This window comes from Vigna unguiculata, chromosome 3, assembly GCF_037176805.1.
Source record: "Vigna unguiculata cultivar grain cowpea cultivar isolate G323 ecotype 2 chromosome 3, ASM3717680v1, whole genome shotgun sequence".
NCBI lineage: Eukaryota > Viridiplantae > Streptophyta > Magnoliopsida > Fabales > Fabaceae > Vigna > Vigna unguiculata.
The window spans coordinates 50,956,060-50,971,297 of NC_140794.1; the positions used below are offsets into that span (position 1 = coordinate 50,956,060).

Here is a 15,238-nt window from a genome sequence, read left to right on the forward strand (position 1 = left end):
TAAAAACTTAATTAAGTTCCTAACAAAAGTTTATAGTTCAAACTTAATAAATTTTTTTTTAATTGAGTCTATGCTTTTAATTTTTCTTTTGTTAACTGACTATCTGATGTTAAATTATCTGATTTTAATATGAAATTAAAAATATGTCATAATTTTACATTTCATTCTAAAAAATATAAAATCATACAAACTTAATATTCCTACGTAGGTAAAAAGATTTGTCATGAATATTATATAATTCGATAAAATTATAAAAATATAATTTGATAGCTAAAACTATAAAGTAAAATACAATTAGACTCTAACAAAATTTAAGCATACAAGATTTTAAGTATACAATATTCAGTTATACAAAAATTATTCTACAAGATTTAATTTGTAAAAATATATTATGAATGACAGTAATATCCAACATATTTATTATTAATATTTTTTAAAATTATAAAATTATAAATTTATAATTTATAAAATAATAAAATTATATGATAACTTAAAAAAGTAATATGATAAGATAATAATCATATCAACATCAACTATTTAATAAGTCATGTCATTAATTAACAAAAAAATTAAAAAATTAACAATAGAGAGTTAATTAAAAAAATTATTAAATACTTAATAAATTAAAATATTTATTGAAAAATCAATTAAAAATCCTCAATTTTATCATAAACATAGTACAGTACAAAATAATTTCAAATTTTTTGTTCGCTAAGAGTTAAGGTGGCATGACTTGTGTGTTAATGAAAAAATAAAAAAATTAAAGAGCATGACATTGTTTTTTAGATTTTAAAGTAATGAATTAATGAATCATAACAAGGGAGGAGTAGAAGAAACGGAAAAGCTGTGTAAAGTAACAGAGGCAGACGGAAGGAAGGGAAGCTCTGAACCCCGTGAGCTGAGCGTGACTGTTGCAGTTTATAATCCGTTCCTCTGCTACCCCTTACCATAACATAACCGTTCACCTTCACATTCACCTTCATTTTCAATTCACAGCTTAATTTTCCTCCTCATTCTCTCTCTTCAGCTACTGTTACAGGACTCATGCTCGTGTAGGGGAGAAGATGGCTTCAATCTCCGCCGCCGAACTCAACTTTCTAGTTTTTCGTTATCTTCAAGAATCAGGTTTCCTTCCGCGTCTTTTCTTTTCTTCTCTTTGTTTTGTTTCTTTTTCGTTTCAAAATCTATTCATATGTGGTATACTTTTACTTTCTCCTCTCTTTCCTCTTTTTCTCTGTCTCTCGTGTTTCGTTCCGTGTAAGATGTTGTCAATTTCCTAGTTTTTTTTCTTTTATCTAGAGGAGAAGAATCAGGTTTGAATGCGCTTTCGACTTTCTTGTGATTCAAATTTTGTTGATATGTCATATACTTGTATTTCTTTCTTTCTCCCTGTTTCTGTTGTGTGTGGGGGTCTGGAAGATGTTAAGGTTTTAAATGTTTCGACGAGTATTGAGTCCTTCGTGTTTATAATTTGACGTTTTCGAGTTTGTATGGGCGTTCCAATGTTGCTCCAGAGGATTAGGGTTTTGTATGGTTAGCAAAAGAAAATTACTCACGAGACAAAAAAAAAATCTTTGTCTTTTCTTTACTGGGTTGAAGATCTAAGAGGGCTGAAAATTGTAGATCTGCTGCTGAAAAAAAATGTGTGGGGTGTTTAGGGTTGATATTTAATGTTGTAAAATTCTCTGTTTTTTTTATCAGCTAAGGTTTTTAATTAAGATACATTGAGGCTGTAGTTATATTTTGATACTGAGATGGTGGTGCCTGGTGTTTGGTATGGGTTGCAGTTCATTTTTACCGAGTGAGATGCTATAGTGAATCAAACTTATGCCTGCGACGAGCTATAATTATTTTCTGCTCCTATTTAAATATGTTTTAATCGTGTATTATAAATCATGAATTATATTGCAAAAAGATGGTGGTCAAGGTAACTTTGAAAGTGACTCTTGGGTGGTTTGAAGAATAAAATTTTGCTTGATCTTAGGACTAAATGTCATTGTTCACAGAACTGCTTAACATGCGATGTATAATGTAAGATATAAAAGCATTTCATGCCTTTTTACCAAACAGTTTAGGCAGGTATGTATGTTTGGATTTAAGTTGGCAAAGTACTTTTCTCAAATTCCAATTAACAATTGTGAATTCCAGTTCACAAAATGGAAAATGAAGATTTTATTGGTTTGTTTGTAAAAGTACTTTGCAACACTCCCCGATAAATTTGGCAACATGCACTGAGTTTTTTGGGAGGTACTGACTGCTTATCAGTAGTGTGTGGAAATTGGGGAGGGGGTGGTGTGTGGGAAATGTTTTAGAGAATAGTGGTATAAGTGGATAAATTAGGTTGGGATAAATCGAATTTGGGACCCTTCGGAGAATTTATGCCTCTTGAAGTGCCTAACGGGAGTTTCTCTTATTGTTTTCTTCCTTGTGTATACATTAAGCAGAACTATAAATCTTGGGATCTGATCCTTAATTCCTGGCGTGAATATGTATATAGTATAGGGGTAGAGGAGACAAAAGGGAAGATATCAGTTAAATCATTCAGAATAACTTAGGGGCAATAGTTATTTTATAAATATGGTTTATGACGGAATGTTATCACATTGTTTGGTTTGGTCCATGTAGACACCCCTCTTGTTGTGGGAAAAGTTATTGTTGTTGCTTATACCTTGCAAAAGCTTTTGGGAGAGTTTGTCCTTCAAAACATCTGTCTGAAGTTATTTTGTAATGATAATAATATGTTGGTGCATTCATAAGAATAAGGAAAACTGGATGATGTTGTGTTTATAGCATAATTTGTTTACTGGATAATAAAATGTCATGCTTTCAATATATATGAAATGACCATATTACTTGCAACTGAATTGGTTTACTTGTTACTTGTTCTGCATCACTCCTGCAGGTTTCACGCATGCTGCTTTTACTTTTGGTTATGAAGCTGGTATCAACAAATGCCCCATTGACGGAAATTTGGTGCCACAAGGTGCTCTTGTTACATTCGTTCAGAAGGGTTTACAGTACTTTGAGATGGAAGCCAACTTGAGTAATGTTAGCATTTTCTACTTTTTGTATTCTTGATTTATATCAACATAACATTTATCCATTTGAACAGACCTTTTTAAGCTTTTAAACCCTAGGTATCATGTTGATCAATGTTTCTTTTAAGCCTGCCAGTGTGATGCAGACCTGGAAGAAGATTTTTCGTTCTTACAACCTTTGGATATTATCACAAAAGATGTGCATGAACTTAGGCAAATAATAAGTGAACGAAGGAAAAAACTACAGAAGGAAAGAAAGAAAGAAATTGAGAAGGAACATGAAGGAGAACGTGTACGGGCAAGAGAAAAGGAAAGACGTGAAAGAGAAAAAGAAGTTGAAAAGGATAGACGTGAAAGGGAGAAGGAAGTTGAAAGGGATAGACGTGAAAGGGAGAAAGAACTTGAAAAGGAGAGGCGTGAAAAGGAGAAAGAAGTTGAGAAGGAAAGACGTGAAAGAGAGAAAGAAGTTGAGAGGGAGAGACGTGAAAGAGAGAAAGAACTTCAAAAGGATAGGGAGAAGGTAGAAACTGATAAAGAACGAGAACAACAACATGGAGATCAGAATGTTAGAGACATGGTTATAGATCATGAAGATAGGGTCCCTGTAAAACATGAAGAGAATGGAGCAGTTGGAGGTATTGTTCTGCTCCGTGGAAATGGCTTATGTAGAATTTTTTTTCTGCATGTTTACTTCTTGGCTGCATTTTCTTTCTAAAATCTGTCCTAATTTTTTTTTTTTCAAATAATTTCATTTTACTTCTCTTTTATTTTCTGTTCATCTTTACATGTTTCTATCATTGCTTGCTCCTTCTAAAATTTGTATTATATTTGCTTGAACATTATGGTTAGGTTATGAATCAGAGTGGTTTAATGACTAATGATAAATGACTGATATTGTAGCTTGCTCGGAAATATGATTCTCTTAAAATAGTTTTATCCATTTCTTTGAAATTGCTTATCATAGTTGCTAGTGTTTTTACCACTAGAGTCCCTTGCCACAAATGCTGTTAATAGGAGTATTTCATTGTATGTTGCAGTAGTACACAAAAATGCTGACTAGGGGTATATTTCAATTAATATTATTCCTTCATTGGATTTTTTTTCATTTGCTTTAATAGGGCCAGAACCAATGGACATCTCTACAACATCAACATCTCAGCTATGTGAAATTCCCAGTTCATGTGTAACAATTTTGGAAGGTCATACATCAGAGGTTAAGTATTTATTCAATGGTGCTTTTGTTTCTTAATTTTTCTTTTCATTTAGGGATATTTTTCTTAAACTCTCTGTTAATTAGCCTGTTCATCATCTGTTCTTAGGTGTGCGCTTGTGCATGGAGCCCTACAGGATCTCTTCTTGCATCAGGGTAGACATCCAAATAAATTATTTCTCTTTATATAAATATGTATTAAAGTGTGCATAACCTAATGGATAATACACATTATATCATATTGGTGCATATTGGATTTCCTTTTCTAATGCTTACAATTTTGTTTGATTTCCTTTTTGATTGAGGAAAATGGAATGCATTCAGTTATTATTTTTTAATTAATTAAACCTGTTTGGAAACATTGTTTTTGGTATTCAATTTCTGAAGTGGAAAATAAAATCAGTATGATTTAAAAAACTGGTGTTTCTGGAATTGGATTTTAATAGCATGTAAAAGTGGCCCCTGGCTGCTACAGGGGCCTATTTAGTAGAGCAGTTTAGTGTAGTTGTGGTAGCTCACCCAATAGTGGACCGAATTGCAGACACAGTGGATGAGTTAGTGGCACTACTTTTTTATTCCAAAAGTCCCTTTGAACGGAGACATTGAGCTTTGTTGGGATTTCAATTAAAAAAGTGAAATCTGCCACTGTAATGTTACTAAAAGTCGTGAAAAGTTACTTGCATTTAGAAGATGATTACTAGTGATTCCTGTCTAGGAAAATTGTATATGACCATTGTTAGCATTTATTTCTACGTGTTGTTTAAGACATGCATGACTTTTTATTGTTAAATGAATAGTTTTGAGTTTGTTTTTGTCCTTTTTAAGAGTTTTATATGAACTGTGTCACATCTGTGTAAAATTTTAAATATATTAAGTACATCCCCAAACAAGTTTTGTATTAGTTTTGTCCCTTTAAAATTTAAATTTTTTAGGTCCATGTTGGTCATAAGGATAGAGGGAAAATTGATGTGGATGATTGTTTTAGCATGTGAATTTTACAATTAAAAGTGATTCGGTTAGGTGCATAATTAACACTGTTAACCTGTTAGAATAGGTATTAAATATAAGTAGTTAGCATTTGTATCAGAAAAGTGCTACATGTTGTACCTATGAGCTGTTTACTTATTATCATTAATTACCTTACTAAGTTTCTTTTATAAATAACAAAGATAAGCTGAGAGATAATGCCCTATTTTCATTCTTAAGTTGGTACCAATTTTGCGGTTGTCCATCTCTGTCCACTGTTTTCCTCTTCTGTTGCCAGCCACTGTCATCCGCTGTTGACCACCTTTTTGTCACTAGACCAAATCCAATTCTTCTCCACAAGGCTCGCGGGACCTCCTTGTCCTTGTTTTGACCCCTTGTTTTGTTGGTTTCAGCCTTGGTTGAGAGGCTCCTCTCTCCTCTCTCTCATACTCTTCATCCACTACTGTTTGCTATCTTTTACAATTGGCACCAGCTGTGAAGTATAAGTTGTTTTGTAATATTGATTGCTGGTGAATTCTTCCTTTACTCAAAGTGGATGCAAACATCCTCAATGTTCCTTTTGTGAGAGAATTGCAAATAAATCCTTCTCCTTACATGGTTTTCCTAGCAAGACATCAAACATCTTCCAATCTATTGAGGTTGAACCACATTTTTCTAATGAAGAATGTAAAAAAATATCTTTAGTTTGAAGTTTGGCAGCCAAACACAACCTTTCACTAGTTTGTTAAAAGCTTGCATATCTCAAACCTTGGAGTATCAAATTCCATGGATAATCGACTCTAGTGCGTTCAATCACATTTCTGGTAATGCTTCCTTATTTTCTTCCATTTCTCATCCTAAAGTTCCTTATGTTATTATTTTCACCAATGGATCCAAAGTTAGTTCTCAAGGAGTTGGTTGAATCTCCCTTTCTGTCTTTGAACCTAAAACAGTTGTCTTTAATTGTCCTTTTAACCTAATTTCCTCAAGTCACTTAACTAAATCTTTAAATTGTTCTATACCTTTGATGCAAATTCTTCTATTATATAAGAGCACAATAGTTGACTGATTGGTGAAGGACATGAATCTAGGGGACTCTAGTATCTAGGTAATAGACTGTGAATGTTTATTTAGCATCCCCATCTCCTAAGCTTCTATATGATCTCTCAGGTCATCCACCTTTATCAGCATATCATTTATAGACATATTATATAATTTATGTAGGGATAAAGTATCCTATACTTATCTGTATTTATTGTCATCAGTTTGTACAAAATGAACTTTGTTGTGTAGTCCAGACATACCTGTCTTAGCATCTCTTCCATTCATTTTTCATGGACCAAAAAAAAGTACCACTTTACATTGACAATAGCTGCTGCTAAATTCTGTTCATTTGTTCATAGATTTCATTGAAAAACATTCAAACAATTTAAATTATCTAATGATATCCAATTATTCATTACATTCCAACAATTTTCAGTGGTATCCATTGCCCATGCTTAACTATTACTGAAATAAAAGGCCAGGGGGTCTGTATTTCTCTAGTTCTTTTTTGGGCCATTTAACCCTTTTTGAAGTTGTAGATACAAACTTTGGCCTGGACTTTCTGTCTTTTTCTCAATTTTACTTTTTGCATATGGGTTATGTAAGGTATGTATTGTCTGTGGTTGTGAATTTGGTAAAATTGTGACAGACATTTGGGTATTAAGAGTAATATAGGAATAGGAACCTTGCAATATTTTCATTATGAAACTAACAAAATTTGCAATAGATGGAGGGAGTAGCCCATAGGTTATTTTTTGTCTGAATGTTTTTGCTTTATGGTATTAATGATATTCTTTCACTTTACCATGATCACTTGAATTTTTAGATCTGGGGATTCAACAGCTCGTATTTGGACAATAGCAGAAGGGAGATGTAAGCCTGGTTCACATAATGGCCCTTTGAGCGTGTTGGTGTTGAAGCATGTTAGGGGTAAAACAAATGAAAAAAGTAAAGATGTTACTACACTTGACTGGAATGTGAGTTCAGTTGCATACTATGATTTAAATCTAAGACAACTACTTTCATTTCTGTTATTTATATATTTTAATACCAAAGCTGTTTCTCTTGTTTCATTGTTGTAAGTTTTGTGAAGCTCTTCTTCCCCCCAAAATACTAGCAAGCAATGTTATCAAACTCGTGACTTTTTACAAACTCGTGAAAAGTCCATAGACTTTAATTGTAAACTCTATGAGTTTACTTCATATAAAAAAATATTAAAACACCAAGTAATAAGATAACGATGAACATTTTAATTCCACAATAATGCAAAAACATTAAATCTCAATAAAAAGGTAACAAGTCAAGTAGTTCATTACTAAATAAGTTCAACCAACACCAAATAAAACATAAGTCAATGCAATATACAAGTTAACATTTAAATAACTAAATAACTGAAAAAAGGAGAAATGTCTTCAAATCATACAGAGATGATAAAACTTCAAGAAATCTGTGAACCACAACATTGCAGGGAGATGATTGTTGATGTTTGGTTGAGCCTCAAGGAAGAACAAATGATGAACTGAGAAGGGATGCAACTGAGTTGGATGGTTGTCATCACCGCCGCTGAGATGGGCATAGTTACTGCCAAGAGAAAGGGATGGCGTGATGAGAAGAGTATCTCTGTCACCAAAAGCAAAGTGAAATAGCACATAGATGAGTGTCCCGAAGAACCCTAATTGTGGGTCTTCTACTTCCATTTTTGCATGCCAAAATGACACAAAGGGAGTGATGTTTTGGTTATGAAAACAGTGGGAGGATATTTGTTAAAAATCAAGGCAATAGATGGGATTTTAAAATTTTCCACAAAATATTGTTGTTTCTGTAACTTTTTTTCTGGGAATATCCAGAGATTGCTTTTAAGATTATTATCTATAATATTTGCTAGTAATGATTTACACCTTATGGAGAGTTAACTCTGGCTGTTTTACAGGGGGAGGGGACACTTCTTGCAACTGGTTCATATGACGGGCAAGCAAGAATTTGGACTACTAATGGTAGGTCATTCTTTTGTATCCTTAGATTCTCCTTTAAGGAATTTTAATTGACGAGATAAAAGAACTAGAAGTTGCCTTGGAATCATATTTTTATAAGTATGCGTTTGATTCCACAATCATGAGAAAAAAAAAAGTTCAATATTAATTGCATAGTGTAGGTTGGTACAAGTTTTACTACAAGTCAGCAGCTAGTGTTATTAGTTTTTTGAGGGAATATTAGGAACAACTAGCAAATTCATGTTTAGATTGATCTTGCTGCAAATCAATGCACGATTGTTACAAGACACAAATTATTGAGAGAACTTATGTTAGGATACACTCGTGTTCTGGTGATTAACTCGTTATTTATTACATTCAATTGGAGAGTAATCTAAGGCGATAGCTCGCAGAATACCATCCCTTTCTTAGTAACTAGAAATTGATTCTAAACTAATTAAAATATAGTTGACTATATATTCTATAACAATACCTCTAATGTTGTAATGTCAGTGTGGGTTGCTTGGTGACACAATTTTATTTTCCCTATTCAAAATGATTGGGGAGGAACATGAATCGTATGTAATGTTTTTTCTTTCACAGAATTTTTTAATAAATGTCAAACGGATTGATTTGAGTGCTAAGAATATTATGCTTTTGTCTTACAATTTAGTAATGTGTCTTTCAACTGTCTTTTCCAGAGAATCCCCTATGGCTATTAATGTCTCATTTTTATAGTTGCATTCATCCTATTTGGAAAAGCATTGAATTCGACTTCTGATTTATTTAAATAGACTCTGGGCGTATTTCAATTTTCTTTAGGTGTTTTGACTCTTGCTATCTGTGACTAGGTGAACTGAAGAGTACATTAAGCAAACACAAGGGACCAATATTCTCCCTGAAGTGGAATAAGAAAGGCGATTATCTCCTCACTGGAAGTTGTGATCAAACTGCAATTGTGTGGGATGTGAAAGCAGAGGAATGGAAACAACAATTTGAATTTCATTCAGGTGCGAATGTGCAATGAAGGGAAAATTCTATAAAAAGAGCTCTTAGTGAGAGTTTTCTCTGCCATATTTATGAATGATTGTTTAATTCGGGATTGATATGTTGTTTAGGTCCCACACTAGATGTTGATTGGCGCAACAATGTGTCTTTTGCCACTAGTTCCACCGACAATATGATATATGTATGCAAAATTGGTGAAACCCGCCCTATAAAGACTTTTGCTGGACATCAGGTTTGTACACTAGTTCTTATTTTGTGCAACTATGCTATAGGCGTATATTGTGAGAAAGGATTCATCCCCTGCATTCTTCGCTACTTAAAAATATGTGTGTGTGTGTGTGTGTATTGTTAAAAATATGCTGAATTTTATCTGTTGAGTGTTGACAAAGCAATAGCTTGAGATATTTCTTTAAATTACATCTGTTAATTACCTTACTGCATTTTCAGGGTGAAGTTAATTGTGTCAAATGGGATCCCACTGGTTCATTGCTGGCCTCATGTTCTGATGATATCACAGCAAAGGTAATAGTTGACCACTTAATAACTAACCTTGTGACCTTATTATTTAATATTTAGGACACTCAAGTCCCATTTTGATTAGAGAAAAGGCTGAAATGGTTTATGTAAGTAGAGGGCAACTCTTGCTTATTTATGGGGATTGAGTTAAACTCAAATTCATATTCTGAGGTGATATCAATACCTATCCTAAATTTGTTATTGGACCACCTACTATACAACTAATAGCAAGTCCAATGGTGTGCATGTAAGTGGTTGTTTTGGGAAAAACTGAGTCTCGCATTGCCTAGAGATAAAGGCAGATAGTATATGTATAAGTGGATGGTAACTCTCACCTCATTATGAGTTAGGCACAAATCTACATTCTTAAGATATGTTATTTTCGTACTAATTGTTTTTTTTGGCTGATACAGCAGGCAATTGTTTTGGTATTTTTATAAAATTATTTACTGTCTGAGAATTATGAAATTATCTTTGAAAATACTGTATGTTGGTCTGATGTTCTTGTTTGGATTGGTTGTGATTGTTTTGTAGATATGGAGTATGAAGCAGGATACATATCTTCATGACTTGAGAGAGCATTCCAAGGTACCTTGAGTTTTGTTTGTTTTCCTGTGTCTTCCGTTTGTCGCATTTTGTAATTTGCAATTTTAATTGTTGTTGCGTTATGCATGTTGTTGGTAAAACTAAATAATTTGCTTTGTAGGAGATATATACCATCCGATGGAGCCCCACTGGTCCTGGTACAAATAATCCTAATCATAAACTGGTGTTGGCCAGGTAAGTTAGTTTCATGGTGAAATTAGGTTCTGCACTTCTGATGTACATACATGCATCTGTGTATACTTTCTCGAAACTTAGAATGTTGTTTTACACTGTTTCTGGACCCCTGAATCCCAGTTGATGGGTGTGGAGTGCATTTCTTCAGTCAGTAATATTGTTTCCTGTATGTGTTAACTAAACTACACAGATTAATGTTGGGTGATGCCTTGAAATTGGTAATGCTGTGTTGCCTTTGGCTGCTTGCTGATTCCAATTGATTATAGTTGTGTTCACGTAGTGTTATACTGTTTTTCTTCTTTGATTGACCGACCCATCCCTAAATTTAAAATTCTTTAACATAAACAAGGTTTACATTCTATATATTTGACTGAATTGGAGATTTTGTTAAATTACTCTTTTAAACTTTCTGTAAATTGTTCCCCTCTTGACAGTTTAATTGTGATGTTGGGTGCCTGCTTGCTATTGTCTCTTTTGTTGGATACTTCATTGGAAGTTTGTTTTCATTTTAAAAACTTTGCAGTCATCTGATATTTTTGCAGTGCTTCATTTGACTCAACTGTAAAGCTGTGGGATGTAGAACTCGGGAAACTCATCTACAGCTTGGATGGACATAGGTACCGTTTTTATGGATAGAATTTATTTATTTATTTGAGGGTCTTCTGAGCTTTGGTTTATTCTTTGTATTTCAGCCTCTTTTCATTCTCTGTTTCGAGGTTATAGACTGATAGGAGGCTGATCAACATTTAATCTAACCCTCAATTTAAGGTTGATCACTACGTTTTACATGTGGAAAACATCAGGCATAGTGCAAAGAGGCACATAGGGCCTGTTTGATTCCTTCTCACTTTTTTGTTTTGAACACTGTTTTAAAAAAAAAAATGCTATTTTCGAAAGTTGTTTCCAGAACAGAATAACATAGGACAAGCACTTCCAAAAAAACTCTCAAAAAAAAAAAGGAAATAAGCCATGCCATAAGTTTTTTTTTTTTTTTCCTGATGTGTGTATTTGATTCCACAGGCATCCCGTATATTCTGTTGCTTTTAGTCCCAATGGTGAGTATTTAGTTAGCGGGTCTCTTGACCGATCTATGCACATATGGTCATTGAAGGAAGGCAAGATTGTGAAGACATACACGGGCAATGGAGGCATTTTTGAGGTCTGTTGGAATAAGGAGGGGGATAAGATTGCTGCATGTTTTGCTAATAATACAGTTTGTGTTTTGGATTTCAGAATGTAATATCTGTGAAGGCTTAGTAAATTAAATTCTTTCTTTTCCACCCTTGAGATGAGATCGGTGGAAGTGTATTTTGGGTGGGTTAGGTTGCCCATTTTAACCATAGTTGTAGGTATAACTCATTGTTCGTGGATCCTGTTGTAATTTGCTATACCTTAAGTGAAAAGTAGTTTGTAGGAGTGTATTCTTAATAAGCAAAATGTATAGATCTAGTTGGACAACATCCTGTTCAAGTATCGCTAGACTTGTCTATTGTGTATACTTGCCTTTCTCTTGCATTTTAGGCTCCTTTGATCCATTAAGGCAAGTTATGAAGGAAACGCGGAAGGGAAGGTTATTGGTAAATAATATCGTTTTTAACAGCTCGATAAAAGGAAGGAGGAAAAGTAGACTTTCGCGTGGGCTTCTAAAACGCTTTAATGTATAAACTTTATTTTTGGTGGGGCCCTAAACAGCATTGAACAAATGGTTCAACATCTTATTCTTCGTAAAAATAAACTTTATTGTGAGCTGACTCGGGATAATTAGTATCTTCATGTTTGTTTGATAACAGTTGTTTTTTGACAATTATGAATGGTGAGGAATAGCAAGGATTTAAGTAAAAATTGCATTTGTAGAATTCTAGATTATAATGACATGTTAACATGCAACAGGAATTCGATCTTAATTTTGTTTTGTTGAAATTTAGAACCTGTGCGGCTCTTAATAAGTTAGCTGCTATTGCATCCAAAGCTATTGTAAGAAACAGCAGCAAATATGATAAGTTCACCAGTAATCCCCACATGAACACGAACCGTTCTCAAAATGGTGGAACCGATTCCGGTCTCTCATTATTATTTTTCTGCCTGAAATCTTGGACATCATCTTCATCACGGCATGACAATCCAAACAAACTCGAAGGTTTTTTACAATCTTGATTGCAGTTCCTGGACTGGTACTTATAAGCCCAAATGCTAAGGCCAGCTTCTCACTGTGAACTTCCAACGATTGCTCTTTCTGATGCTCTCCTATATCATGTAATACCAAATCTATTTTTGGGGTATAACCGCGTGCCTTGAGCCAACCATTCATTTTCCCGAGCATCGAATATATATCCTTGCTTCTCCGGTGTCTTATGTCACCAGCAAGGAACTCGTGCACTCTGTTGTTAACTTCAATGGAACTACAACCAGGTTCCTTCTCAACCCCACTCTCTTTCATAAATGATCTGACCTTAGCCACACCAACCCAGTTACGAGCAGCAGCATACATGTTAGAGAGAAGGACACAAGTCCCTGAAGTAGCCAAATCATTGCTCACAAGAAACTCCGCAATTTCCTCTCCCAAAGAAACATCGTTATGGATTCTACAAGCCCAAAGCAATGTCCCCCACAGGACAGAATCAGGCTCAACCTTCATGCTTCTCACAAGATCATAAGCTTCTCGCACACGCCCAGCACGCCCAAGAAGATTAACCATACACCCGTAATGCTCAACCTTTGGTTCCATCTCATACCTATCCTTCATCAAATCGAAAACCTCCCATCCTTTGCCAACCAAACCAGCATGCGCACATGCAGTCAAAACAGCAACAAAAGTAATATCTGAGGGTCTCACTCCAACACAAAACATCTCATGAAACAACTGCAAGGCCTCATCACCAAACCCATGTATGCCATACCCCATAATCAACGAATTCCACGCCACCACATCCTTTCCCTCCATCCCATCAAACACCTTGCGCGCATCCTCCAAACTCCCACATTTGCAGTACATATCAACCAACGCAGTACCCACACGTAAGTTTACCTTGACCCCAACCCCAACACCATTATTCTTAACATACGAATGAACCCACCTACCACACTCCAACGCACCAAGCTGGCCACAAGACGACAAAACAGCCAATACAGTTATCTCATTGGGCCTAACCTCCTTACCAAGCATTTCCCTAAAAAGCACCAAAGCCTCATTCGGGCACCCATGCTGAGCATACCCATCGATCATCACGTTCCAACACACCACGTCCTTCACTCCCATCCCTTCAAACAACAGCCGCGCCTCTCGGAGCATCCCGTGTTTCGCGTAGCAAGTAAGCATGGCAGTCAAAGAAACCAAACTCCTCTCAGGCATTGCGTCGAACAGTTTCTGCGCGGATACAACATCACCGCCCCGTGCGTAGGCATCAAGAAGGCTCGTGGAGACGTAAAGGTCGGAACTTAGTCCGAACTTAACGGCGTGGGAGTGAACGACTGTGGTGGGTTGGAGGGTGCAACCTTTGAGGAGGGAAGAGAGGGTGAAGGCGTTGGGTTGAACGTGGTGGGCTAGCATTTGGGCGTAATAAGAGAGAGCGCAGTCCCAGAGAGCGGAGTGGGCATGGGCGTTGATTATGGAGCTCCATAGGAAGACGTTAGGGGCTGGGGTGCGGTGGAAGAGGGTGACGGTGTGGTGGAGGAGGCCGAGGGAGGAGTAGGAGCGTTGGAGCTTGAAGTTGAGGATGGGGTGGTGGTGGAGATCGCGTCGGAGGAGTGCAGCGTGGATTTGGTGAAGGTGGTTTATGGATTTAGAGTTGTCGATTAGGAGGGCGAGGTTGTCTACCTGAGCTGAGGGCGCCGCCTTCGTCAATACACTCACTTCGATTGGGCTCATCTTTCTTTATACACCTACACCCACACACCGCATCTATGCCCATCTTATTATGCATCCTTTCTTCTCAACAAAATCCAAATTGCCTTTCACATCCCAATATATTCATTTTCTTAAACCCATTAATACATCTGAAGAGCAAGAAAATAGCACAAAAAAAATATGGGAGCATCTCATGGTTGTGTAGAATCATTATAATAATGACCTAAAGAAAGTTTTTTGGAGATACATTAATAACAATATTAAGGTATTGCTTTTGGATCCAAATTGTCCTTGAAGATGAGAAATTGCCTCACCCACCAGCTTTTATAAATTTGATGTTCCCATTAATAAAAAAAGCCATGTAGACCATGAGAAAATGTTGATTTCTATTAAGTGTATTAGAGAAAAACATAAAAGTTGAACTTGTATTTGTTATAATTTATAAAAGTGTGGTTGTTAGGTCTTTTTCCTTTCCCACATTAGTTTTACTTTTGATATCAGAACAACATTCGTCTTATTTTTTTGAATATGTTTTAGTTATCCTTTTGGAGTCTTAATTTGTGTTTTCCTCACGAACATAATATTATCAAAGGTGTCAATATTGATGAGGTTGTACTAACCCACAATTGGGGTTGGGTGTTGCTGTTATGAGTACAAAAGATTTCGGAGCATCAACATTGCTATTTGAAGCTTTCCCAGAATCACTCTAAGGAATCCAAGATTTGTTTTATGTACTTATGTAGTGTGGAATGCTGTTACTGATACAATTCTCTTGAAAAGTGGATGTATTGATTATGTTGAGATGGAAAATGAATTAAAAAAAATGCACCCAATAATAATCTCTCTACAAAAATAATAATAA

General features: G+C 35.3%; 2 protein-coding genes across 3 annotated transcripts; one reads left to right on the forward strand and one right to left on the reverse strand.

Annotated features, from left to right (window-relative positions):
• The first annotated feature begins 825 nt into the window (after positions 1 to 825).
• Positions 826 to 12,028, forward strand: LOC114176602 (WD40 repeat-containing protein HOS15-like). Of its 2 annotated transcripts, none has more exons than XM_085670743.1 (14): positions 826 to 1,125; positions 2,903 to 3,048; positions 3,175 to 3,673; positions 4,157 to 4,251; positions 4,358 to 4,404; positions 7,085 to 7,235; positions 8,189 to 8,252; positions 9,080 to 9,238; positions 9,347 to 9,468; positions 9,684 to 9,758; positions 10,287 to 10,340; positions 10,459 to 10,532; positions 11,075 to 11,149; positions 11,225 to 11,496. In XM_085670743.1, the coding sequence occupies exons 1-14, from the start codon at positions 1,065 to 1,067 to the stop codon at positions 11,253 to 11,255; spliced, it is 1,653 nt and encodes a 550-aa protein (XP_085526869.1). In that variant the 5' UTR covers positions 826 to 1,064; the 3' UTR covers positions 11,256 to 11,496. The 2 variants fall into 2 exon arrangements, with proteins under 2 accessions (XP_085526869.1, XP_027917486.1); XM_028061685.2 differs by lacking the exon at positions 11,225 to 11,496 and adding an exon at positions 11,553 to 12,028 and having other exon boundaries at positions 828 to 1,125.
• A 373-nt stretch (positions 12,029 to 12,401) lies between these two features.
• LOC114176601 (Tetratricopeptide repeat (TPR)-like superfamily protein) lies at positions 12,402 to 14,539 on the reverse strand. The gene has a single exon (XM_028061684.2). It carries the CDS (start codon positions 14,395 to 14,397, stop codon positions 12,535 to 12,537), a length of 1,863 nt encoding a protein of 620 aa, XP_027917485.2. The 5' UTR covers positions 14,398 to 14,539; the 3' UTR covers positions 12,402 to 12,534.
• Between the last annotated feature and the right edge of the window lie 699 nt (positions 14,540 to 15,238).

Coding starts and splice junctions, on each gene's coding strand:
- LOC114176601 (XM_028061684.2), bottom strand. CDS start 14,397: ATGAGCCCAATCGAAGTGAGTGTATTGACGAAGGCGGCGCCCTCAGCT.
- LOC114176602 (XM_028061685.2), top strand. CDS start 1,065: ATGGCTTCAATCTCCGCCGCCGAACTCAACTTTCTAGTTTTTCGTTAT. Junction 8,253..9,079: donor AAGAATTTGGACTACTAATG/GTAGGTCATTCT, acceptor ATCTGTGACTAG/GTGAACTGAAGAGTACATTA. Junction 9,759..10,286: donor CTGATGATATCACAGCAAAG/GTAATAGTTGAC, acceptor ATTGTTTTGTAG/ATATGGAGTATGAAGCAGGA.